This window comes from Lipotes vexillifer, unplaced genomic scaffold (genome assembly GCF_000442215.2).
Source record: "Lipotes vexillifer unplaced genomic scaffold, Lipotes_vexillifer_v1.1 scaffold324, whole genome shotgun sequence".
NCBI classification, from domain to species: Eukaryota; Metazoa; Chordata; class Mammalia; order Artiodactyla; family Lipotidae; genus Lipotes; species Lipotes vexillifer.
In genome coordinates, this window is record NW_006791816.1 from 827241 (window position 1) to 854552 (window position 27312).

Below are 27312 nucleotides of genomic sequence, written 5' to 3' on the forward strand. Positions count from 1 at the left end.
AAGTTGTAGATCATTGTTTCTTTGCATCAGAACCTCCAACTGCTTGATTAGACTGACCAGAAGAAAATGGAAAGGCCCAGAGTAGTGCTTATACAAATATCACAGCATACAATGCCTCACATAACAAAGAAACAACCCTCACATTTAAAAAAGATATCCAAGATAGAATTCAAGGAGAGAAAGACAATTATGAGTGACTGAAATAGGCATTACCTACTCATTTAAATGATAAATCCAGTATTTAACCTTAAGATTTGCTTAGTGGATTATTTTAGCACTTACGATTGTTATGCATAAAATTAATTTACATTTCTATATTAATATTGCTTATATGTATTCAGACGATATTTGGGAATTCTAAAAAGCACAGCGTAAGCCAAATCTGTCTCTAACCTTATCTGATATATTAAATGTGCTGGTTTTAATCCACTTTCCCTTATTTTAAATTTCTATCAAGATAACAAAACATTACTTTCATTTCATTTAAAGGTAAAAATATCATGAAGCAAACCGACTTTTGCTCTGCTATAATCTGGTGGGCTGAAAATAGATAATGGCATCTTAACAAGGAATTACTACAGGTGGTTGCTTAAATATATTTATTTGCTTTCTTTTTGATAGTAGGTATGTGCTAAATAAAAGTCAACACGCTTATCAAAAGAATAAGTAAATGTAGAAACATCAATTCTACAACAGCTATTTTTGCTTCTTCTCTTTTCTGAACAGCAATTAGTAAAGCAACCCCTTCCCCTCCTCCCTAGTGCCGTCAAGCTGTTCGGAGCAGTTTGCAACTCGACAATGGTACCATTGTGAATGCTCTCTGGGCTTCCTTCCCACAGAGAGTTAAATGGGCAGTTCCTGCTGCCCATGATTGGTGTCCAGTGAAATAATACTCAAGAGCCAGGTTTTATCAGCTTCACGCCAAAGAAGTGAAGCCAGGGAACCCAAGCCTTCATATCATACTGGACCATATGCCAACCCTGATGGCCCCAAAGGTTTATCACTAAGAATCAGGATCCATCATGTCCCTTGTGAAATTTCATTTCGCATACCTTATGTGAAATGCAAAGCTTCACTAAAAACCGAACCTTCTTTGCAATTGGCATGAACAGATGGACGGTAACAGTGGTTTGGCAAGCAAAAGTTAAAATTTAAATAGGCTATATTCTAGCGTTTGAGAGGAAAAGCAGTTAGAAGAAAATGGGGAGATTTGTGCTCCATAGTTTAATTTTAATTCCATTATTGAGTTATTAAAAATTCAATAGCAAAATCCCATCTATTTAGTAAAAGGAAAATAATGGATTAAAAGCACTGCAATTCCTATGTTAAACGAGGTTAGAGTAATTTCAGCTTTACATCCTTCATTCTTTGCTCTCTGAAATCCCCAAATAGCATCTGAATCTACTGCTGTTTTTCTATTTAAATAAAGACTAGAATAAAACTTACACATTATGCAGTAGGTGTAGTTAATAATAATGTGAGCATACCAGTGCACCTTCATCACTAATATTAACAACATAGTGTTTAACAGATAGAAAAAAAAAAAAATCCTTTTCTAGCAAAGGTCAGAAGTTAATAAAGATGGAAGTAGAGAAACTTCCAAGTTTTGTTGTTTTTAGGGAACAGTCTGACAGTCACCTGATAGAGTTCTCCTATTTTCTTTCTGGTACACTATGATATAACCCAACTGTCCATAGATTGGCATATATGGACCATACTGTCATACTGGATTTGAGAAAACAGGTAAAATGGTGGTACTGTTTTCTTTTCCTTTGCTATTACTGCTGTGAAGCCAATGTACTATCAGAATAGGATAAAAAAACTTCATTTGTCAACAACATGTAAAAGTATAACAGTATGTAAAAACACATTTTCTGAGCTCTTGCTACATGACAGACAGGCTGCTTAATGCTTCATGTGGATAATCGCATTTAATCCTTACAACACTCCTGAGTTTGGTACTCCTTTTACAGATTAAATAAAATTAGACATAAAGACAGTGACACACTTAATAAGTGGTTCTGGACTCTGAAGCCCAGGCTGATTACCCAACAGTCAGCCTCCACATTTTTAAATATAATTAATTTATAATTAAGGACTATAATTAAGGACAGTCTATACTTACCAATATTATCTTCTGAGGAAATGATCTACAAAAGACAGTAGATACATAAAGTTATGCAGTTTCTCAATAAACTCACTTTCTTCTAACATGAAATGGCAGCAATATTGATGGGCCTCCCTAAGAGGTTTTATAATGTTCTATTGTAATGAATGGCAAACTGCATTAGTGGAGCCAATCAATTACATTTCATTTCGTTTTGGCTCTCATACTTTTGCAACAGGTTCTTTACATTTGAGTAGTAGAACTGCAGGGATAACAAACTGTGACTAATTGAAGAATGATCATTGACTTCTGGTAATTTGTCTGATAAAGTTAAACAGAAACCCAATTCTGGCATTTACGAAAAAGTCAAATCTAAACAGATTAGAAGAAATCAAATAATATTGGTTTGGGAGGAAAGAATATTAAATCTAGGAGGAAAGTGTTTTTTAAAGATACTATTTTATTTTATAACATCCCCCAAAATGTATATTTCACAATATTATATATGTATTACACACACACACACACACATATATATATATATATATATATATATATACACACACACACACACACATAAAGCCTCACAATATAAATTACAAGAATTATAACAGACATGCTGCATTCCATCTACTCAAATCTCACCCTTTGAGGCCCAGATTTTCTATACATTCTTCCCTGATTTTCTTACTCCAAAGTAATGACTTTTTCCTTGGAACTCCCACAGCATCTTATCTACAACCCTACTGTGACACATTTTACCTTGTGTTATAATTTTTAGTGTACATATAATTATCTCCCCTATTAAATTATAAGATTATTGAAGAGATTACCATCTGATTTGTCTTTGCATTTCTCTCAAAATCTTTACCATTACCATTTAAGTGATCAATAAATATTTTTGACAGAAGAAAAACAGTACAGTTGCATCTTTTGACCTGGTGGTGGTTAAACTGTAATTATTCACCATATAGTATATTTAGGATTTATACTTTTTTCAAATTATATTTTGCAGTTAGAAAGGTTAAGAAGAAAAACTTAAGAAAAGTAGGACATGGGATGTGGTTAATTTTATGTCAACTTGGCTAGGCCATGGTACCCAGTTTTTGGTCAAACACCAGCCTAGATGTTGCTGTGAAGGTATTTTTCAGATGTGAATACCATTTAAATCAGGAGAAAAGTGTATCAGATTACTCTCCATAATGTAGGTGGGTCTCATCCAGTCAGTTGAAGACCTTAGGAGAAAAGACTGAGGTCCCCAAGGAAGGCAGGAATTCTATCTCCAGATGCCTTCTGACTCAGACTGCATCAACTCTACCCCAACTCCCACAGATTTCAGACTTGCCAGTACCCACAACCGTGTCAGCCAATTCCTTAAAATCAGTCTCTCTCTCTCTTTATGTACTTATGTATATACACACATCCTACTGATTGTTTCTCTGAGAACCTGAATACAACATGACTATATACTATAACTTCTGAAAATTTCTATGTATAATAAATCTCATATTAAAAAAGAGAGAGAAACAGTACATATTTGACAGCAACATATTTAACATTTATACATAGTCAAAATGTCCCTCGGATCAAAACAAATAATTACTTTAAAATTTTTATTTAAGGAAAAGTCATGACAGCTAAGATCATGAAATTAATACTTTGGAATTATTATTCCTAATACAAAAAAGCCAAAAACAAACAACAAAAAAAAACCCCAAACCCCACCAACACACACATACACTCTCTTTCAGCAGGTAATTAATAAATGATGACTAAGATCAACATGAAATACCCCTCAGGTCCAATGGTTACTGAGAATGTGCCTACTCCTTCTCCCCAGTGATGCATTTCAGTTCTAACCGCATGATCAAACCAACAAATTGAGCTCGAGACAAAAAAAGAAATAAACAAAAAAAACCCCCCAAAAAACCTAGCTGACAAAGTCAGAGGTTGCAAGAAAATGCTTTTCAAGTACAAGTAATGCAAGAAATAACAAGTGAAGTAAAGGAGAGGTTTCAAAGCTTGAAAGACAGTCATCAATACTGACAGATTACTGTAATTCTGGCTGCCAGCATGATCGATTTGGGCAGCATATGACAATCAATATTGTCCTCATTCAGTGAACAACATTAGATTCACAGATACAGAAGATGTTCCTAGGATAAAATTTAAGCTGTACTTAATGATCATAAATAGCACAATTTATGCTGTGGAATCTTAGTGGGTACTTTTACTGGGCATAAAATAACTGACACAGCAGTACAATTATCCAAATATAATTGAGTTTATTACATATTCTTTTACTCCTTCATTTCTTTTATGAGGATTAAAATAGTAACTCTGATGGTTTTCAAAGCCTACTTCTATCTCAGTTTTTGTTGTAATTTCTTTTGTTTTATTGATCTGTTTTAGAGCGCATGATTTTTTTTCCTTAATGGGAGCTTAAGGAAATTTGTCAAAATCTGAATTTGTCAAAAATATACATTTAAAATTTTATTATATTTCTGATATGTATTTGTTATTTAAAATGAAAAGACATTTATATTTCAATATCTCAAAAACATCTAGCTGTAATTTATTGTATAAACTTTTATTTAAAAATCAAGTAACTGGGCTTCCCTGGTGGCACAGTGGTTAAGAATCCACCTGCCAATGCAGGGCACACGGGTTCAATCCCTGGTCTGGGATCCCACATGCTGCGGAGCAACTAAGCCCATGCACCCCAACTACTAAGCCTGTGCTCTAGAGCCCACGAGCCACAACCACTGAAGCCCATGTGCCTAGATCCCATGCTCTGCAACAGGAGAGGCCACCACAATGAGAAGCCTGCGCACTGCAAGGAAGAGTATAGCCCCTGCTCACTGCGACGATGTGCAGCAATGAAGACCAAAAATAAATAAAAAATTTTTAAAAATGAATACAATCTATCCTTAAAAATATAAAATAAAAATCAAGTAATCTATCAGTACCTATATGAAGTTATTTCCTCCAACGTTTAGAATTAATATACACCTTTGTGAATCTTTTGTGAAAGATGACTACATGTTCTTCAGATTAGCAAAGGCTATCTCTATTATATATTTAAATAGTATGGGAAAATAACTTCTGTATAGCTTCTAAATTCAAGCTTCTAAGTCAAGAAAAATTTGTTTGATCTGATTTAATATTTTTACTCTGATAGTTCCAGAAGTGGTTTTCCTGAAAGAAGTTGCTCACATCTGCTGTGTAAATAAAGTGTTCATGTTTACTGTTTTCATCTGAAATTATCTCTCTCCATCTTAGAATTTTCTCCAATGTGCTATTTATTAACATCTCAGCAAGATTAACTATTAAGAGCTTCATGAAACAGGCCTAAAATCCAATCCAATCAATTAACCAACCAACCAACCAACCAACCAAACATAAAAACCCAATTAGGCAATTCCTTGCTGTTGGGTAGAGCTGTTTCATATTGACTGTAATCTTTACACATAACAGAATTAATCACTGCACAAAATAACGTACCTTATTTCATTTACTAGGTGCATCCAAATTCATTATCTCATTTATTCTTCACAACAATTCCGAGATGAGTATTAGCATCTTTTTTACAGATCTTCGAAGAAAGTTAGGTTTAGAGATTCTGGGACTTGACTAGAATCACAAGGTGGACCTCGGGTGGCATGGACTTATATACACTACCAAACGTAAAACAGATAGCTAGTGGGAAGCAGCCGCATAGCACAGGGAGATCAGCTCGGTGCTTTGTGACCACCTAGAGGGGTGGGAGGGAGGGAGACGCAAGAGGGAAGAGATATGGGAACATATGTATATGTATAACTGATTCACTTTGTTATAAAGCAGAAACTAACACACCATTGTAAAGCAATTATACTCCAATAAAGATGTTAAAAAAAAAATCAATGTTTCTAACTGCAAATCCAGCTATTATACCTCTAGTGTAACGTGCAAATCTGAACTAGTCCTTAAGAGTATGAATTTAGGCGCAGGTAAAAGAAATTAAGCTATATCCTCACTTTTAGTTGGTATACTTGAACTACTTGGTAAGGTGTGCATTTTACATGTTGTTTGTATATCAGGCCTGAAATAGTTTGTGTGAGTTCAATAAATTGAGTTCCTATTGACACAAGAGGCAAATAAGAGTTTTGTATTCCAATCTAATCTCGCTCTCATCACTTTCCCAAAAGATTTAAGGCATTCTTTCAACTGTGGCTTAAATGAAATGATGGAGAACACTAACCTCAGGATAAACATCAAGATCAGGGGAACTGTAAAGAGGCACAGGTCAGAAAGAAGTCAATCTCAGTAGAGTTGACAATGCGGACAAAATTAGTTTACAGGTAATAATCTGTATATTCCTTATAAGGTTAGCTACCTTTCTAGAGATATTCAGGATATAATAAACTGAATCCTTACCTTTCATGACAATGACCACGTCAAATCTGAGTTTTCAACTCAGAGTGAAGATGTAACCGCTACAAATAAGAAATGCTATATAAATGACATTAAGCTTAAGCAATGTAACATGCCATGATCCACCTATAATTCCATTCCACAGTATCAGAATACGTGAGAAATTACATAGAAATCAGATTGCTTAAGTCAATTTTCATTAAAAGAAGAAAATGTATGTAGTAGACTTATGATAAATCCATTTCATGTGGAATAGGACACAGGATATTTTAAAAAGCTTTCCCTGTAAAGCTTAACATCTACAGTTTATTATGTAAAAGAAAAATAATTGAAGTGTTTTGAATAATGTAGAAAAAGTATATGGAAACACAAATCCATTTTAGAAAGGAATATCAGAAAACAATTTAAATTTTAAAACTGTGTACATATTTCGCCCCAGGCAGTGTTCTAAGAATTTTACACATATTGACTCGTTCAGTTCTCATAACACTACAGGCTAGATATTATTATCATTCTCATTTTATGGATAAGGAAATTGAGGCTCAGAGAGGTTAAATAACTTGCCCAAGGCTGCACAGCTAATGAAGTGGTGACCAGCATTTGAGTCCAGGTAATCTGGCTCCAGAAGCCATGTTCTTAAACACTCCATGTCCTCGCATACTTCCATGTCTCTGTTTATGTCGTTCCTCTGCTTGGAACGCTCTTCTTAATCTCATCTACCTGATTAATTCATTCATCCTTCAAGATTGGTTCAATCCTTACATTTCTCAGAAGTGTTTCCTGATACCACCACTCCTTACAGCTGACTGAGAGGTATCTGAAGTATTGTTATAATAATTCCAGAACATCCTGTGCATAATAACTCTATTACAGCACAGATACTGAAAACAATATATTTCCTCAACTAGATTTGAGTACTTTGAAATGACTGTTACGGTTATCTCTGCACATCCAGATTAGCAGAATGCCTAGTACATAACGGGGCTCTAATTAATTAACCAAAAGACAAGTACTGATTAAAAGCGTATAAAAGAAAATACATCATTCAAATATCATAACTGCTTAAACACTGGGGAGGAACTCCATCCTCTATATATCAATAAACAAAAACTCAAAGGTCTTAACAACACATAAGAAGTAGTTACCTTGGAAGGTAGACATATATTAGAGTAGAAACCATACTGTTAAAAAGGATACAAGTTTTGATATAATGGAATCAGCGATTTCAGAGCACGGCTTGCATTTATAGCGGTTGCTCGAACCATAATGGGTAGGACCTTTCCATTCACAATAGCACCATCAAAAAGTGGACCAAAGAAGGGAACCTGATTGAGAAATTAGAACATAATTTTATACTCAAACTGGAGAAAGGTTGTAAATAAGAAACAGTTTGCATACAAAAGTCTTTCTGCTTCCTGTTTATTTCTTCCTTCAGTAGAAATGCTATTCAAATTCAGTTCTTTTCCATGATGGGTCATTCATACTAGGACAATAAACAAACAAAAAATGCCAGTGGTCTACAGGGTTTCCATTCAAAAGAATTATATGCTTCATATAACTGACTAAATAATTTACACTACCTGCCAATTTTCAAATTTTTGTAGCCGCAATTGTACACAAAAATCCAACACTTGGAAATAATCTACTTTTCTCCCATTGAGTAAACACAGGAAGGACACACATTCTTATAGGCAGCAAGTTAGTTTTTTATTATTTTCATGTGATGCCAGCTTTACTACCAAACCTAAAACACTTTTACTATTATTTTACTACAGAATCGAAAACACTATTTTTTATTTTATTATATGGTTTATTAGGAAAAAAATCTGTCATTTTTGTCAGATGACTGACAGTTTCCAAAGTATTCTGTTTGAATATGGCTGGTACAAATGGCAGCTGAAGGCAAAGACATGAGTTGTGGATAATACAGTAAATATTTTAGGCTTTGTGGCCACATATTGTCTCTGCTGTATATTCTTCTTTGATTTTTTAAAAGAGAAAAACCCATTAAAAATGTAACAAACATTCTTAGCTTGTGGGGTGTACAAAAACAACAGTAAATGGGAACTTCCACTCTGTGGCACTACCTAGCCTTCTTCCATTCGAATACAGTTTCTTTCTATTTTTCCTATTTTGGTGCCTTCTGAAGTAGACTTAGACAATTCACATAGCTACCAGAGTCTGTGTCTCATCTCCCCCTCCATTTCCACGTTTTGATGCCTAGTCTAATTCTTCTGAAAGAGGGAAAGAAACTCACAAACCCATATAGAACTCCAAATATATTATTAAAATGTAAGATAAGGAGCCCTTACCTCTGGTTTTTTCATTATCTGGATACTGAACATGTGATTTTTCATTGGGTATATTACAATAAGGACATCACCAAATTCGGTAGGAATAATTCCTCTCCTGTAGTCTCTAGTATGCTCTGACCAAACGATGTGTACTTCATCATTTCCTAAATGTCTCAACTGGAAAACCAAGAAAATAGTTGATAGTGCTCGAGAAAAGCCCTGTGAATACAGTCATACAGCTACTGACAACATACTATAAAAAGATTAAAGGGCAAAGGAGTTTTAAAAATATTTTTAAAACTTCAGTTGACAATTTTTCATAACATGCAAAACACAAGCACTCAAAAGACATTAGGAGACACTGCAGAAGACCGGATAATTTTCAACTGTCTATATAGTCAATGGCAAACAGAGAAATTAGATAAAAAAGATTCGCATACAGACCAAACGCTCTTCTTAACCAGCAACTGCACCAATTTTCCACTACCAAACCTTTTAAAAATTGTTTAAAAGAGTGTTTTAAAAAGTGACGGATTTAAGACTATTCTTTTTTTCTGACCGCTCTCTGGAAGTGTTAATGAGCAGTGAAAGGGTCTAAAGGAGGCAACAGAAAGAGAAGGAAAAGAAGTAAATCATAAATATCTACTGAGTAAGAGAAAGTTGATTATATTTGCTTTAACAAATTTATTTCCAGCTTTTCTTTGACTATGAAACTTTGCCTACGAAATTCTTTCAAGTAGACTTTGTGAGATTTGTTAGACTCTCTAAAGATTTTATTTAAATATTTATAGAGCTTACGAAGGTGTTTTTGGCATTTAGAGAGTTAACATTATGATGATTAAAATTATAAAAAGCAAAGTATACAAAAGTTGGATTTCTATTAAGTTATTAGAAAAATTAACTTAATGTCCATCAGTATTGAGTTTTCTTCATGCAGATTATTGTTTAAACATGTATTTTAATATATCAATACAATTTGGTTATTTTAGTACATTTATTGATTCTGCCACTGCAAACATCTGAGCCCATTTTTGGTGCATATCTCACATAGGCTTTTCTATTACTTTCAGATAACGTGACATATTGTAGGCAGAAAAGTGTGGAAGAAAAAATTAGGATAAGTGTCGTCAATATTCTTAGTAGGGGCTAACATATAGGTAATTTCTGTTTTTGAAATATTGGACTTATTTTGACTTAATGACCGCAAGGCAGGAAAACAATTAAATGTGTCATTTAAACAAACAAAGGAATTAACCTTCCAATTAATGAAAGGTTTTCTTTGGTCACCCTTTAACCCTGGAGTTCTTAATCTGGGTTCAAGGGATCTATGAATTCTTGCAAATTTTATTTGTGTATTTTTCTGAGAAGAAAGTCTATCATATAGGACTATGTATTACAAAAAAAAGCCAGGAACCAGTGTTCTAATGGTTTTTAAAAGTCCCCAACACCAATCTATCTAGAAAATCCTAGGCACTATGAATGTCATTAAGTATTTGAAAACACGAGGTAAATCCCTGAACTTTAAAATTTATATTCCCAAGTAAGAAATGCCCTCTCTTCTTTGACAGATTATAAGATAGTGGCAGCTATTACTCTAAAGACAGTGCCCAGCTAAGTCTATAGACCAGAATCTATTATTTTAGAAATATAAAGATTTTTATTTTCTTTTAAGGAGGACTTTTTTTAGGTCTAAGTGGATTAAATAATTCTTTTTGGAAACCATAAATGTGCTTATTGCTCTAAATACATGATGATAGACCTCAAACATCAAAACAATGTTTATTTTAAGTTTTAATTATCATTACTTATAACACACACACACACACCCTGAATGACATAAATGCAAGACTTGGGCTTTGTGACATTTTTAAAAACCAAAAAAGATTACACAACTCAGAAAAGCCACGGCTCTATAATTTCATTTTTTAATCAAAATACTTTAAAAATATCCTTCCTATACAGCCATCCCCATGTGTCAGCTTCCCTAATAGGTTTATGTTAACTGAATACAAAAGAAATGTGAAATAAATTTAACCAGGAGGGATGATCCAATCTAATTTTGATACATTAATGTCATATGCTGTACATGTTACAACAGCAGCCAGATCTAATACTAAGCTCCAGGCTATACTGAGATTTCCAAATGGCAGATTGTTCTAAGTGATATCAAGTATAATTGAAGTAATAAACGATAGTAAAAGCTGAGCACACTGTCAGGAAGAATTTAAGTATTTACTTTTTAAAATTAAATGAGTTAGGTTAGGAAAGACAAGACAACTGAAATAATGCAGGTCTCAATTTACAGAAAATTCCTTTTATTTATCTGCTACATTAACCCTTGAACTCTTGCCAAACCTATCTATAATTTCTAGTGCCCACTTATCTAAAGAAATGAGAGAAAAGGGCAACTGTAGTTTTATTTTATAATGAAAACTTGTCTTCAAATATCTACCACAGAGTATTAAAAGTCTCTTATGGAAGTTTAACAGAAAAGAATAATATATTTTTTCCAGGATGTTGTAATGCAGATATTTGTGGCAGAGAACTATGCATATAAACAAAGTCATTTAAAACATGTTCAATCATTTTAAGGAAAAAGCTTCAAGAACATCTCTTATCATTTTTATCCAAATGCTAAAAAAGCAATTATTTTATGCTGTTATGTTGAGGCATGTTTTTATATCTTTATGTCTTTAAATCCTGCTATAAAATAATTTAACAAATTGAGAAACTGCTAATCATTGCCATGATGAGGCATTTTTGAGGACTACTGAAAATATGAATTTGGAGTGGTTAACAGTTGACAGAAACTTCAGAAGTGTGTTTGACACTTATTTGACATAAATACTTTATACAGTATTTGATGTTTTAAATTATTTTACCTATTCCTTATATTTTACAGATTTAAAGGGTTGTGTCTTATGTATACTCAGCAGGGTTTTTCCATACTCTGAAAACTCTCAAAGGAGTTCCTACCTGCATGTTTTTGTACCCAGATGCGAATCACTTCTGAAATAGAGTATAAGAATTCTGTACATGGGAGAGGTCTGTTAAAATGACTGGCAACCAAAGTACTCTTCCAAATTCACTTTGACTGCTGTTGAAGTCATTTTGGAATTCGAGGTATATAACATAAGTTGCAGATTATCATTATCAATTTATGAAGATAAAATAGTTAAATGAAATTCAACACATATAAAATTGAAGTCCTCAGTACATTATAGAATATTAGCACTGGAAGAGACATTAAAGCTCTAATTTCCCACACAATACAGGAACTCCCAGTGCAATATCCCTGACAAGTAATCCTGCCTCTGCTTGAATATTTCTAGGGTTAGGAAGCTTACAGATTCACAAATTAGCCCATTCATTTTAAAAGAGCTACAATCGTTAGACCCTACTTTACAGTTAAGCCAAAATCTGCCTTCTCGAAGCTAGTTCTTCCAAAATAAGACTAATGCCAAATAAACCCAATCTATATCTCATATATTATCTTTTCAAATATTGGAAGATTTGTCTAATATACAACTCAACTTTTCTAGGTTAAAAGTGTTCCTCTTTTTATACTTTACAAACTTATTCATTATCCTGGATTATTACCTCAGTTTATTGATGCTTCTATTAAATCGTGGTATCTGAAATAGAATATAATATCAATATATTCTATAATACAACCAGCCCACAGTGGGACTACTTCCTTTGTTCTGTTCACTCAATAATTTTCTGCATTTTTACAACACTGGCTCAAATGGAAGCTGTAGTCAATTCAAACCCTTAAGACTTTTCTTACGAAGTTCTTTTAAGTGGGTACAACTGACTATTAGAACTAGAGAGGATTTCTATGTATTCTTTTTTTTTTTTTTTTTTTTTTCCACTGCGCCACCAGGGAAGCCCGGCAATGTTTTTTTAACTGTAAATTATAGAACTTAACCATTATTTATGACACTGGTGCAACTGATGGATCAGTTAATAGACAGATGACCCATGGTCAGAGGCAGAACCCTTTTTACCTTTTTTTTTTTTCTTGCGTTATGCGGGCCTCTCACTGTTGTGGCCTCTCCCATTTGCGGAGCACAGGCTCCGGACGCGCAGGCTCAGTGGCCATGGCTCACGGGCCCAGCCGCTCCGCGGCATGTGGGATCTTCCCGAAACGGGGCACGAACCCGCGTCTCCTGCATCGGCAGGCGGACTCTCAAGCACTGCGCCACCAGGGAAGCCCTCTATGTATTCTTAATAAACTTTAACTTACCAGGTTCCGATTATCTTAAAGCCTATCAAGGCCTTTTGTTAGCATGATTCTTCTATTCAGTATGTTGGCTCTCCCTTTTCCAGATTTGGGTCATCCTTAAATTGAAATTTTTGTGTCTTTATTTAGATTTTGGATAAAAATGTCAAATGGGACAGGTTTGGGTAAGAGTCTTACAGTAAGTCATTACAGATGTCCTTCCTGGTTAAATGAATATCCAACATTTATTAAATACTTACTATTTCTGAGTGCTTTGTGATAATTTATTTAATTTTCAAAACAATGCTACAAGATAAGAATAATTATTATTGACCTTATTTTTACAGGTGAGGAATTGAACCTTTGTATCTTGCCTAAGGTCACGTAACTAATAAGTGGCAGAGCCAAGATTGAAACCCAAGCAGGCCAGCTTCAGAAACCATACTTTAACCACCTCCCTCTATTGCCTCTCATTATATAATTAATTTCTCTAGATATAATTACAGAACCAGTCATGAACATATTTATTGAACTATTATTAAGACCGCATTTCTTCAACTTGTCCACAACAAACGACTTAGTTAAACGCTTTATACTGTCTACGGCCTTCCCTGATGTAGGAATCCTATTAAAACAAATTAAGTTACTTTGATGTGATTTGTTATGGTGAACTCATGGTAGCTCCTAGTGATCACTACTTCATTACCTAAGTGCTCACAGACCATCTGTTTAATAATCCTATTTTGCCAGGCATTGACATGGAGCTCATGAATGTTAGTAATTTTTGTGGTTGGTGGCCTGTTCCATGTCCTTTTATGAAAATCAGATGTTTGCCTATCTATGGCAGTGTTCTCATTTTCCATAATTATCAGTAGAGATTCCAGAGTCAATTCTAGATTTCCTCAGTGAAATATCATTCATTTGGAGTTACAGACTAGAATTCATATAACATAACTATATCATCTGTTTTACAAAATCAACTTACCCCCTTGACGTCCTCATTTCTGTTAAAAACACCTAATAACTTAATTATAATTACTCAGATGCAAAACCTGAAAGTCTTCAATTTCTGATTTCCTTATAGTATCTCTAGCAAGCTCTTCATTAAAAAAAAAAAGTATTATGTTCTGTTTTTGTACTTTACTTCCTATTTCCTCTACTGTTGCTCTAGATCAGATGCTAGTCATCCTACACAGCTGGACTAGTTCACGAGTTCTTAAAAGGCCTTCTCTCCTCCTTCCCTCTCTCCTTCCTATCTACCTCTTTCAAACAGCAAATATTGAGAGCTGACTAAATGCACTGCACTAGCTATTAAAGATACAACGGTGAGGAAAAACAGACATATTTTCTTCTCTCACATAGCTTTAAGTCCAGTGGAGAGAGAGTAAAATAAACTAAGCAATTAATGAATAATTAACAGTAGAGATAATGCTCTAAATATACGTCTCTGAATGCACATAACAAAGACAACTGATCTATAATGGCACTTGAAGAATGCACAGAAGTTAGTTAGCTTAGGGCAGTTACTTCATGAGATAGTGGTATACATGTAGAAATTGAAACTGAGTTGATACTCACTGCCCCAAGCCCTCATTCTTTGCCCCTTACCTTCCAGACACTCATGTAGCAAAACACAAACTATCATATAACCCTCAATCATGTGCAAAAACATACTCTCATACATTTTCACAATTCACTTGCTGTCTGGATCATTCATTCTTTGTAATTGGGAAAAGCTTCTTGAAGCAATAGGCACGACATCTAGTACAGAATACTTTAGCAGAGTGGGCACTCAATAAATGTGCTACTAAAAAGATAATGTCACCGTACTTACTTAGCAAATTGTTTTCTATCATTACATAGTGCACAGCATAAAAATACAATTATCTGCAATTATGGCTTTATTTAAATATGCCACTTTGATGGTGATACATGCTATACAAATATAAAATAGGGTAATGTGATAGTGTTACTGGATAGAGAGGGCTTCTTTAGCTAGGATGGTCTGGAAAGGTCTCTCTGAGGAACTGTCACGTGAGTCTGAGAATAGAAAAATGAGGATGAAAAAACCTGATAATGTGACGAAAGAGCATTTCAAATGGAAAAAAAAGGTAAGTGCACAGCCCCTGAGATGGGAATGAGCTTGACATGATGGCAGGTTAGAATGACAGCCAGTGAGGCCAGATTGTGGTAAGTGAAAAGGAAAGTGACAGAAGATGAGATCAGGGAGGTAGGCAGGCAAGTGGCCAAATCCTGTAGGGCACTGAAGGCCACAGTAAGGAATTAGAATTTTATTCTATATGCAATGAGAAGCCACTGCTATACCATACAAATTAAACCATTCACAGTGCTGAGATAAATCTGCTCTGAACCATTTATACTTCCTTGTTTATCTTCATTTCTTGTCATCAGGAATATATTTATAGAAATCGGGGTTAAAGGTAGAGTCTATTATATTAAAACAGAATTATTTTATGTAATGTGGCTAGATTTAGGACTACAACCATGTGTATAATTCCAGAGCATTTATTAACTATTACATTAACTACACTTCTACTAAAACAATGAAAAAATTTTTGTTATTATTCCTTAAGTTTGTTTTTCAATTCCTTTTCCAGACTATATTAGCGTATAGTTCTTTGGAAAGTAAAGTATATTTTAACTGTATTTCTAGATAAAATAATGAAAAATGGATTTAAAGTTATAATCAGACTAAGCAGTTCGATAGAGCTCATTTATTTACGAAACTACTGTAACCAAATTTCAAAACAAAAAACGAACTGCTGTCCAGTACACTAACAATATTTCAGAGGGAACTGACTTAAATAAAGTGCTTCTTTCCCCTCTTTTGGGGGGTCCAGGAAATGAAAGATAGGCTAGAGAGTCCAACGAAAAGTAGGTTACAATTATCTCAACTTGATCTTCATCAAACTCCTAAAAGGATGATTCAGCTACCTATGAAGCAGAGTATCAGGAAGTGGCTACAACAAGGAGACAGAGGAAATAAGACAAGCTCCTGTGAACACTTTATACCAATGCTTGCAGCACTTTTGATTTTTAGGGGTGAATAAACTCAGTTAAGTGGAAATTATTTTTAACCATTTTCTGTCAATCTTCCTCAGGTAGAGAGAATTTATAGAACAGATGGCTTGGACTGGAGTTATATCAGGATTTTTAATATGGTGGCATAGTATTTCTAAGAGAGACTACTTTGTTAGACTGAAAGTTTGGTTAATTTGTTAAAAAAAAGTATAGTCTATGTTGTAAAAATTCTGTCGCTACCATTTTGATCCTTGAAAAAGCCTTTCTTCACAAGAAATAAAATGCTAACACTTAAAGAGGTTCAAAGATATTTACCTCTCATTCTGAGAAAATAAAATGCTTAAAAATAATTTACAAAACCACCACATGATATTTTAAACACAAAATGAAAACTAAAATTAGTTTCTATAAAACAGATATAAATGATTTTCTCCTATCAAGTTTAAAACAAAGAACCAGAGTCATACATAATTCTACCTTGCCAGAGGCATGGCTATTTCTTTAAACTGACTGTTGACTATCTAATTTAATTAGAGGTATTAAACTCCACGCTGAGGTCAACAAGCCTTACTTCCTTCAATATTACGCTTCAACCAGTGCTCATTAATGTGTCTACTGAATGGATTAACACACCTAAAGATATATGTACAAAGCAAAGGGGGACAACCTAATGATATCCAATTGTTCATTTGTAACAGGACACATGTTCTAGGCCTCAACTTATCACCACTAATGTGGAATTTATTAAATTCAGGAGAAAAAATACCAATACAGAAAGTGATTTTTTTTATTAAGGAAAACTGGTATAAGACAACTGGTTTCTATGATTAAGTTTAAGGATTTAACCTTTTATTGAAAAGAAATTGATACTGTAATAGAGCTAAAATATAAGACTGTTACTTAGAAAAATCTTACATACTAGGACTCTGAAGAGCAGTAAGGGCAAGAATCACAGAGAATAGGGAAAAGGAAAACGCAGTATATACAGAAATAAATGTTACTTTTTTTTTAAATTTCTATGAAAAGAAGGTTTAAAATAACTTACACTGAATTATGAGACTGGGTAAATTTTTCCTTTCTATTGAATTAAGTGAAATATTGCTTCAATTTAGCCCCAACCTTGGTAAGAGTAGATTTTACTTAAAGTTACTTAAATTACTACTTGAGAATATAAGAGAACTATACCTTCCAAAATGATACCACTTTATTACATATTGTTTACAATTTTGACAGGTTTTGTTTTTATCTGGTAGGTATTATACATGTGAAAGAAGTTATGTTTTGAAATTTTCTCACTACAACAAACAAATAAACCCTTTAAATTGCTCTATTTAAGTAAAAAAAAGACTATCTAGCCAGAGTAATTTCTTCAATAAAACAGGTATAGTTACTTTGACAACTAATACAACAGCATGCCTGCATTATAAATTTTTTAAAAATTATAAACATATGCTTGCATTTTTAAAAGTTACATTATTTCTGGCATCTTGATACTAAACAATTGGAATACTACGCCATGTAATTAATTGCCTGCAGTCTTTCTCTAATAATTTGAAAAAACCCAAAAAACTAAATAATTGGAAAAAAATACTTGTACTATTCCACTTGGTAAATTGCTAAATATTTTTACATTTAGAATTAATTAGCTTAAAGGGGGAAAAAAACACAAAATTTTCTTCTAGGGTATTATGTCAGCAAAATGGTGGACCAAGCAAGCTCTTGTTTCTCCACAGAGACATTGAAAAAACATGATTATATACAGAAAACCCTGATTCCACAACAAAACCTGTTAGAACTAATATATGAATTCAGCAAAGTTTCACAATACAAAATTAACACACAAAAATCAGCTGCATTTTTAACAATGAACAATTCAAAAAGGAAATTATAAGAACAATTCCATTTATAATTGCATCAGAAAGAATAAAATTCTAAGGCACAAATTTAACTAAGGAGGAGAAAGGCATATATGTTGAAAACTACAAAATATTGCTGAAAGAAATGAAAGACTACATAAATAAATGGAAAGATATCCCATGTTCATGGATTGGAAGGTTTAATATTATTAAAATGACAAAACTACTCAAAGTGATCCAAAGATTCAATGCAATCCTATCAAAATCCCAACATGGTTTTTCATAGAAATAAAAAAACCCATCGTAAAATTCGTATGGAATCTCAAGAGACTCTGAATAGTAAAAGCAATCTTGAAAAAGAAGAATGAAGTTGTAGAACTCACATTACTTAATTTCAAAACTTACTACAAAGCTACAGTAATTAAAGCACTTAATTAAAGCAAAAGGACATTCAGACCAATGGAATAGAACAGGGAGTCCAGAAATAAAGCTTTGCATAGATGACCAATTGATTTTTGACAAGGATGCCAAGATCATTCAATAAAGGAATGTGTAGTCTTTTAAACAAATGGTGGTGGGACAAATGGATAGCCACGTGCAAAAGAATGAAGTCAAACTTTTATCTCATACTATACACAAAGAATAACTAAAAATGGATCCAAAACCTAAATGTAAAAGCTAAAACTATAATACTCTTAGAAGAAAACATACAGGAAAATATTCACAACATTGGATTTAGCAATGATTTCTTGAACTGATACCAGAAGCAGAAGCAACAAAAGAAAACATAGATAAATTGAGCTCCATCAAAATAAAAACTTCTGTGCCTCAAAGGACACTATCAAGAGTGAAAAGACAACCCCAAAAATGGGAGAAAAATATTTGCTAGTCATATATCTGATAAGAGATTAACATCTAGAATACATAAAGAACTCCAACAACACAACAAGAAAATTACAAACAACCTAATTTTAAAAAATGGGTAAAAGAGCTGAATAGACATTCCTCCAAAGAAGATATACAAATGGCCAATAAGCACATGAAAAGATGCACATCATTAGTCATTAGGGAAATGCAAGTCAAAACCACAAAGCGTAATACTTTGTGCCTATTAGGATAGCTAATAACAAGTGTTGGCAAGGATGTGGAAAAACTGGAACTCTTGTGCATTGCTGGGAGAAATGTCAAATGGCACAGTCACTGTGGAAAACAGTTTGACAGTTCCTTTAGAAAGCTAAACATATAATTTCCATATTACCCAGCAGTTCAACTCATAGGTCTATACCTAAAAGAACTGAAGACAGGGATTCAAACAAATACCTGCAGGACAATGTTCACTGCAGCATTATTCACCACAGCTAAAAAGTGGAAACCAACCCAGTGTCTATTGATAGATAAATGGATAAACAAAATGTATGTATGTATCATGGGATACTATTCAGCCATAAAAAGGATGAAATTCTGACATGCCTTAACATCAATGAAGCTTGAAAACATTATGCTAAGTGAAATAAGACACAAAAGGACAAGTACTGTATGATTCCAACTTATATGAGGTATCTAGAACTGGAATATTAAAAGAGAAAGAAAGCAAATTAGAGGTTACTAGGGGCTGGGTGGAGGGGTTAATGGAGAGTTATTGTTAATGGATACAGAGTTTCTTTTTTGGGAGAATAAAGTTCTGAGATTTCCAGTTTCCAGCCTGGCATGTAAGGAGATTAGAAGTTACCACTCTGTCCTAACAACAAGTAAAAAGCTAAACAACTGAAAAATCAACTACAGTACTCTTCTTAGATCAGAGAATTGAGGTCATAGGGAAAACTGCTGCCCCAAAATTGGAGAGACAGGCATATACGAAGAATAACAACTTAACAGAGCAGAAACCTCTGTAGGAACCAGTGCCAGAGTAGGAAAACCTGAACTGTAGCTGACAAACTGCCGGAGACTCAGTGTGAAGAATGAGAGAATGAAAACGCATCAGAACCAGAGTCAGATATGGCAGGGATGTTGGAATTACAACTATGATTAATATGCTAAGGGAACTAATGGAAAAAGTAGTCAAAGTATGGATGGATGAACAGATGGATAATGTAAGCAGAGAGATGGACATTCTCAGAAAGAATCAAAAAGAAATGCTAGAGATAAAAAAAAATATGTAAGTGAAATGAAGAAAGCCTCTGATGGGCTCATTAGTAGACTGGACATGTCTGAGGAAAGAATCTCTGAGCTTGAGGATATAATAATAGAAACTTCTAAAACTGAAAACCAAAGAGAAAAAAGACCGGAAAAAAAACCCATAACAGAATATCCAAGAACTGTGGGACAACCACAAAAAGTGTAACATTTATGTATAGAAGGAGAAGAAAGAGAGAAACAGAAGAAATATTTGAAGCAATAAAGATTGAGAATTGCCCCAAATTAACGTTAGACACCTAACAACAGATCCAGGAAGCTCAGAGAACACTAAGCAGGATAAATGGCCCCCAAACTACATCCAGGTGTATCACATGCAAACTTCAGAAAATCACAGATGAAAAAATCTTGAGAAAAGCCAGAGGGGGAAAAAACATTTTACCTATGGAGGAGCAAAGATAAGGATTACATCTGACTTCTCCTCAGAAATCATGCAAGCAAGAAGAGAGTGGAGTGAAATATTTAAGTGCTGAGAGAAAACTCTACTAATCTAGAATTCTGTACCCTGTGAAATTATCCTTCAAAAGTAAAGAAGAATAAAAACATTCTCAGACAAACAAAGATTGATGGAATTTGCTGCCAGTAGACCCGCCTTACAAGAAATGCCTTTCAGAGGGAAGGAAAACAATATAGGAAAGAAATTCAGATCTACATATAGAAAGGAAGAGCATCGGAGAATCAATAATTAGAAGGCAAAATAAAACTTTATTTTTCTTATTCTTAATTAGTCTAACACATAACAGTTTGTTCAAGATTATAAATGGCAACAATGTATTTGATAATGTATGCTTATGTATACACACGGTTATGTATAAGTGAAATAAATGATAGCAATGACACAAGGGATAGGAGGGAGGAATTAGGCATATTGTGCTATATTATAAGGTACTTGCAGTGAACCAGTATAGTATTATTTGAAAGTGGACTTAGATTAGTTGTAAATGTATAGTACAAACTCTAGGGCAAGAACTGGAAAAAAATTTAAAAAGAAAAAAATATATAAATGATATGCTAAGAAAGGAGAGAAAATGGAATCGTAAAATGCTCAATTATAACCACAAATGGCAGAAAAAATGTAAAATAATCCAATTATATTAATGATCACTTTAAATGTCAATGGTTCAAATACATAGAGATTGTCAGAGCGGATCAAAAAAAACAAGCCCCAACTGTGTGAGGCTTGAAACCAACTTTACAAGAAACCAACTTTAAATATAAAGATACATATAGATTAAAAGTAAAGGGATGGAGAAAGATATACCATGATACCACTAATAAGAAAGCAGGAATAGCTATACGAATTTTAGAAATAGCACACTTCAGAGCAAGGAAAGTTATCAGGGATAAAGAGTGGCATAATCTAATGATTAAGAGGTCAGTATTCCAAGAAGACATAACCAATCCTCAAGGTGTATATTCCTAACAACAGAGAGCCAAAATGTGTGAGGCAAAAACTGATAGAACTGCAAGGAAAATAAAAGAATCCACTATTATAGTTGGAGACTTTAATACCCCTCTCAGAAAAGGAGAGATCCAAGCAGGCAGAAAATTGGTAAGGATATAGTTGAACTCAACAGCTCCATCAATCAACTGAATATAACTGACATTCATAGACTATTTCATTCAACAACAGCAGATCACACCTTCTTCCCAGACTCACATGGAACATTCGCCAGATAGACTACATCTGGGCCATAAAACACACCTTAACAAATTAAAAAAAATAGAAATCAAATGATGTCTGCTCTCAGACCATGATGGAATTAAACTAGAAATCAATAACAAAAAAGATAGCTGGTAAAGCCCAAAATACTTGGAAATTGAACAACACAGTTCTAAGTACCACATGGGTCAAAGAATTCTCATGAGAAAATAAAAAATATTTTGAACCAAGTGAAAATGAAAAAGTTCTGGAAATGGATACTTGTGGTGGTTGTACAACACTGTAAATGTACTTTATACTAAAGAACTGTACATTTAAAAATGGTTAAAATTATAAATTTTGTTTTATATATTTTTCCACAATAAAAAATTTTCTATACTTACAGATGAAATTAACAACTATTAGTGTTCAAGGTTTAATCCCTCAACATTCTCTAATAAATCCAGTACTTAAACATTTCACCATTTAAGGGTATAATTTTAATTAGAACTCAACCATTTAATAATTCTTAAATGGTGTTATCTCCAAAATTAATTTTGCTATGATAATGGATTGTTAAACATCCATTTCATACTCTTCTTGAATAATTAAGGACAGACCTTTGTGATTGTTGTGAAGGAAATAAGAAATCTTACTTATTTGAGCTATTTCTACAAAGGCTGCAGGAATATAAAATTTCAAGTACCTTTTAACCATCAGGTTTAATATACTGAAGTAAAAATATCCTGATATAAGTTTCTTTAAAAAAAATTTCAACAAAAAATGATATACTTTGTTCTGCTCTTATATTTGCAATTGAAAATACTATTAATTTTAGACTCTTTTGAAAAGGAAAAGAGGGTTTTCTTTTGCTCCGGGGTTTAAAAGTTGTATCCATGGAGCCATGAAAATGAGGATCACTGCCAAGTCCTAATGTTTAAAATAATTTATCCTTTTGTACTATACTCATAATTGCCTCTAATTTGAGTATGGCTTATTTTCATACAAATTTAAAATGAGGTGATGGAATAAAGTGCTTAATTGAAGTTTTAACGAAGTTTTACTCCAATCCAACTCTTCACCATTTTCTTGACAGTATTCATGTCTCATTCTGTACTTCTAAAAACTACATACCAAGATATTCTATAGCAAATCTGTTACTAAATATACTTACTTTCCTACACATCAATTACCTCCATCTTTACTACACATTCAAATCTAATCAGCATGCATATATTAGTTGTTCTAACCATTACTCATTTAGTAGGCAATTTCCAACAGTATTCTAAAATGTAAACAAAAGGCATCAGGGGTACCGAATCAATCTTATAAAATATTTGAGAGGAATTCTGAAGTTCCTTTTCAAAAGAGTATAAGGATAACACTGTTTTCATAGGCTATTAATGAAGTGTGAAGAGATTCGATATCAGGCAACATGATAACAGAGTACCAAGTAAAATGATCTATGATATTAAGTTGGTTACATTCAGTAGTAGTTTTGAATAAATTGAGGAGTAGGAAGAAGAAGAGAAGATAAAGAAATGTTGGACAAGGTTTCACTTTAAAACAGTGTTTCTCCCTAAAAAACTTAAACATGGATTGAACACACACAACTTTATTCTGAGGTATGTCTGTGTCACTAGAGTGATTTTTGAATGCTGGTGCCGGCTACAGCAAAATGGTGGTGTAGGTTTTAAAAGACATGGGCCATCAAAACCATTCCACTATATCTCCCATAAATATTCTAAGGCAGTAAAATCTATTTTAATGAATTAATGCTTATTTTATCTGCTATATTAGTTTTAGTTAAAATTTATGAGAGAGCACGTTATATTTTAAGTGATTTGTAATAATTTACATTTTAATTTTTTTCCTCTCCATCAATCAATATAAAATCAATATGTATCTCTCCGTGTATGGGGTCTTGAATTATAATTTCACCAATCTGAACATATACAGAAGTTTTTCAATTTGTCAGGTGCCCATCTTCTTGAAGGCAAATGCTTTGTTAAGACTATAACTTTCAATCATATCATTAAGGAAAACAGAGTTTACTCTGCAACAATACTGTTTCTGAAGACACTACTGGGTGAAGAAAGGAGTACTCAGAAATAGTTCTTGATCAATTAGATGACTGGCTTACATATTTTATGTATTACTAAGATTTTAACTCTGAGCACTTTTTTTCTTAGCACTTACTTTTTTGGTCAAAGAGTCATCAGAATCAGAAGGCATTCTTGTTGATACGTGAAATATTACTTCAACTGTAGAGGTAGCAAAATATGGTGTGGTCAATCCAGTGCTTTTATTTCTTTGTAGTCCTCCCATGAAACCGCAATGGTTTGTAAGATTTACCTAGAAGCAATGAAAAGACACATAATATTAATTAACTAAACAAAACTAAAAACCTCACTATGGAAAAAGACTCAAATTTCTCACTTTGCAAAAACATGAGGAATGAAATCTTCTGCATGTTATCAACTATGGCTTGACCCAGAATTATTAGTTAGAACTATTCAAGTCACACTGGTAGATTTTCTTAAGTATTTGAGGGTCCCTAATTAGTAGGAACTAATTAGCAAAGAAATCAATCGCTGTGCACTATGCATCTCTTGTTAGGCTACGAGGTGCTAAATAGTAATGGCTGTGTGGGACGCCGAGGGCAGTGAGTAAAAACCAAGTGGCAAAAATCAAGACTGGAAATGATTTGGGGATAAGTTAAAACAGTAATGTCACTTTGATAAAACGATGAATTGTGTCATATTTACTCATTGAAATTGGCTTCCTAATTATTAGTACCTATCACAGCCCAGAACAAAAATGTAGAACTTAACTACACTTCAAATGCATTAAAAAAATACAAATTAATCTGTGCAAAGTCTTTTAAATCTCCTTTTTTCCTGATTATAAATATGATATATTTACTATCAGGATTGTTACACTGGACAATATCCCCTGGACTTGTGTGATGCAAAGAAGCCAGCAACTTGTGTACATTGTAGAAAATCAAAGAAATATTGTAAAGAAAAAACAAAATTTAAACACTGCTTGTATTTCTCCATTCAGAGAAACCAGTTATGCACCTGCTTGTAAAAAATAAAATATAAATATGTGAAAAAGTGGAAACCTATAAAGCAAATTTCTGCACTGTGTGAACTGAACACATCTCAACTATCAATATCAGTTACTAATGGCTGAATGTATGAATAACAAGTGAGTTTTCATGCCATTACTACAAGATTTCCTCAATCATTTATATTTTAAATTTATTTTTTAACTCAGTAATACATTCATACAATTAAAAGTTCAAAAGATACAGCAAAATTTTTCCTTCCATATCTCTCACCTCTAGCTACTCAGTTCCACTCCAAGAAAGCAATTTAAGTATGCTTCCAAAAATGTTCTCTATATACAATTAAATTTTTAAAGGTATGTATGCACATATACACATGTATGTATGTACACATGTGCACACACAACACGGATACACAATGTTCTGCACCTTGCTTTTTTGCATTTAAAATACCTTGAAAAATACTCCTTATTAGTAAGTAAAGAGCCTTCTCATTTTTTTTTTCATGGCTTCACATAAGTCCCTTTTCTTGATGTACAATAATTAAACTAGCGCTCTACTTGACGGATATTTAGGCTTTCCCAATCTTTTGCTATTACAGTCAATGCTACAATGAATAACACTGAACACATGTCATGCTGCATTTGTGAAAGTAGATCTGTAGGACAGATAGTCAAAAGTAGAAATGTAAGTCGAAGGGCATGTGCACATCTAATTTTGAAACTGACTACCAAATTGCTCTCCATAGATGGTACCACCAGTGCATGAGAGTGCCTGTTTCCCTCATATGCTCTCAAATATATTATCAAACTTTATGACCTTTGCTAATCTGTTAGGTTAAAAAATGGTATCTTAGTGTACATTTTTGTTCTGTTTTGCTTTACTGAGAAAGTTATATACTTTCAGGTCAATTCTCTGATTATGTAAAGGAGAAAGTCTCAGTTTAGTGCTCCTTTGCTATAAATAATTCTGTAACACTTGCAGTTCTCTATTCTTTAATTAAACGTTTTATCTGGAGGTAATTATAGATTTACACAAAGTTTTAAGAAATAATAAGGAGATCCTATGTACCCTTTACCCAGATTCCCCAATGCAATCATATTATAACCAGGATACTGATATTGACATGATTCAGAGACAACATTTTCATCACAAGGATTCCGTGTTGCCCTGTTACATGAGCAACACTCACTTCTGTCCTACCCTACCCTCCTTTTTAACCCCTGGCAATCACTAACCTGTTCTTTACTACTAAAACTGTCATTCCAAGAATGTTATATAAGTGGAATTATTTGGCATGTAACCTTTCCAAGCATTTGGAGATTTTGCCATTATCTTTCTGTTCATGATTTCATGTTTGATCCTACTGTATATGGAGAAAACACTGTATGATTTAAATGCTTTTAAACTTGCTGAAGTTTGTTTTAATGGCCCATATATGGCCTATCTTGGTGTATGTTCCATGGACACTTGAAAATAATATGTATTATGGTATTGGTGGGTGGAGTGTTCTATAAATGGCAATTAGATCCTGTTGGTTGGTGGTGGTGTTGAGTCCTTCTATATACTTGCTGATTTTCTGTCTACTTCTCTCAGTTGTTGAGAGAGGGGTGAAATCTCCATTTATAATTGTGAATTTGGCTATTTCTTCTTTCAGTTCTATCAGCTTTGCTTCAGATATTTTACAGTTTTGTTGTTTGCTGCACACACATTTAGGATTGTTAAGTCTTCTTAGTGGACTGACACTTTTATCACTGTTATATAATGTCCCCTCATCTCTGGTAGTTTTCTTTGCTCTGAAGCCTGCCTTATCTAATATTAATTCAGCCACTCTGGCGTTCCTTTGATTAAGGTTTGCACAATATAATTTTTTCTATCCATTTACTTTCTACCAGCCTATATTGTTATATTTGAAGTGAGTTTCTTTTACAAAGCATATAGGTGAGTCACGTTTATTTATTATTATTATTTTTTGCGGTACGCGGGCCTCTCCCTGCTGTGGCCTCTCCCGTTGCGGAGCACAGGCTCCGGACACGCAGGCTCAGCGGCCATGGCTCACGGGCCTAGCCGCTCCACGGCATGTGGGATCTTCCCGGACCGGGGCACGAACCCGTGCCCCCTGCCTCGGCAGGCGGACTCTCAACCACTGCACCACCAGGGAAGCCCCGAGTCATGTTTTTTAATCCACTCTGCCAATTTATTTTTATTTTTTAATATTTATTTATTTATTTATTTATTTATTTATTTTTGGTTACGTTGGGTCTTCATTGCTGCATGTGGGCTTTCTCTAGTTGTGGCGAGCGGGGGCTACTCTTTGTTGTGGTACGGGGGCTTCTCATTGCGGTGGCTTCTCTTGTTGCTCTAGGTGCACGGGCTTCAATAGTTGTGGCTCGTGGGCTCCAGAGCACAGGCTCAGTAGTTGTGGCGCACGGGCTTAGTTGCTCCGTGGCATGTGGGATCTTCCCGG

General features: G+C 33.9%; 1 protein-coding gene across 3 annotated transcripts in view; it reads right to left on the minus strand.

Annotated features, from left to right (window-relative positions):
- RALGAPA1 (Ral GTPase activating protein catalytic subunit alpha 1) overlaps positions 1-27312 on the minus strand; it is a 178440-nt gene that overhangs the window by 18367 nt on the left and 132761 nt on the right. For all 3 annotated transcript variants that reach the window (XM_007464829.1, XM_007464830.1, XM_007464828.1), the window contains 3 exons: positions 23972-24127; positions 8833-8991; positions 7718-7845 (listed from right to left, as the gene is read on the minus strand). In XM_007464829.1, the coding sequence (XP_007464891.1) occupies positions 7718-7845; positions 8833-8991; positions 23972-24127 (443 nt within the window). The remainder of the gene's footprint in view (positions 1-7717; positions 7846-8832; positions 8992-23971; positions 24128-27312) is intronic.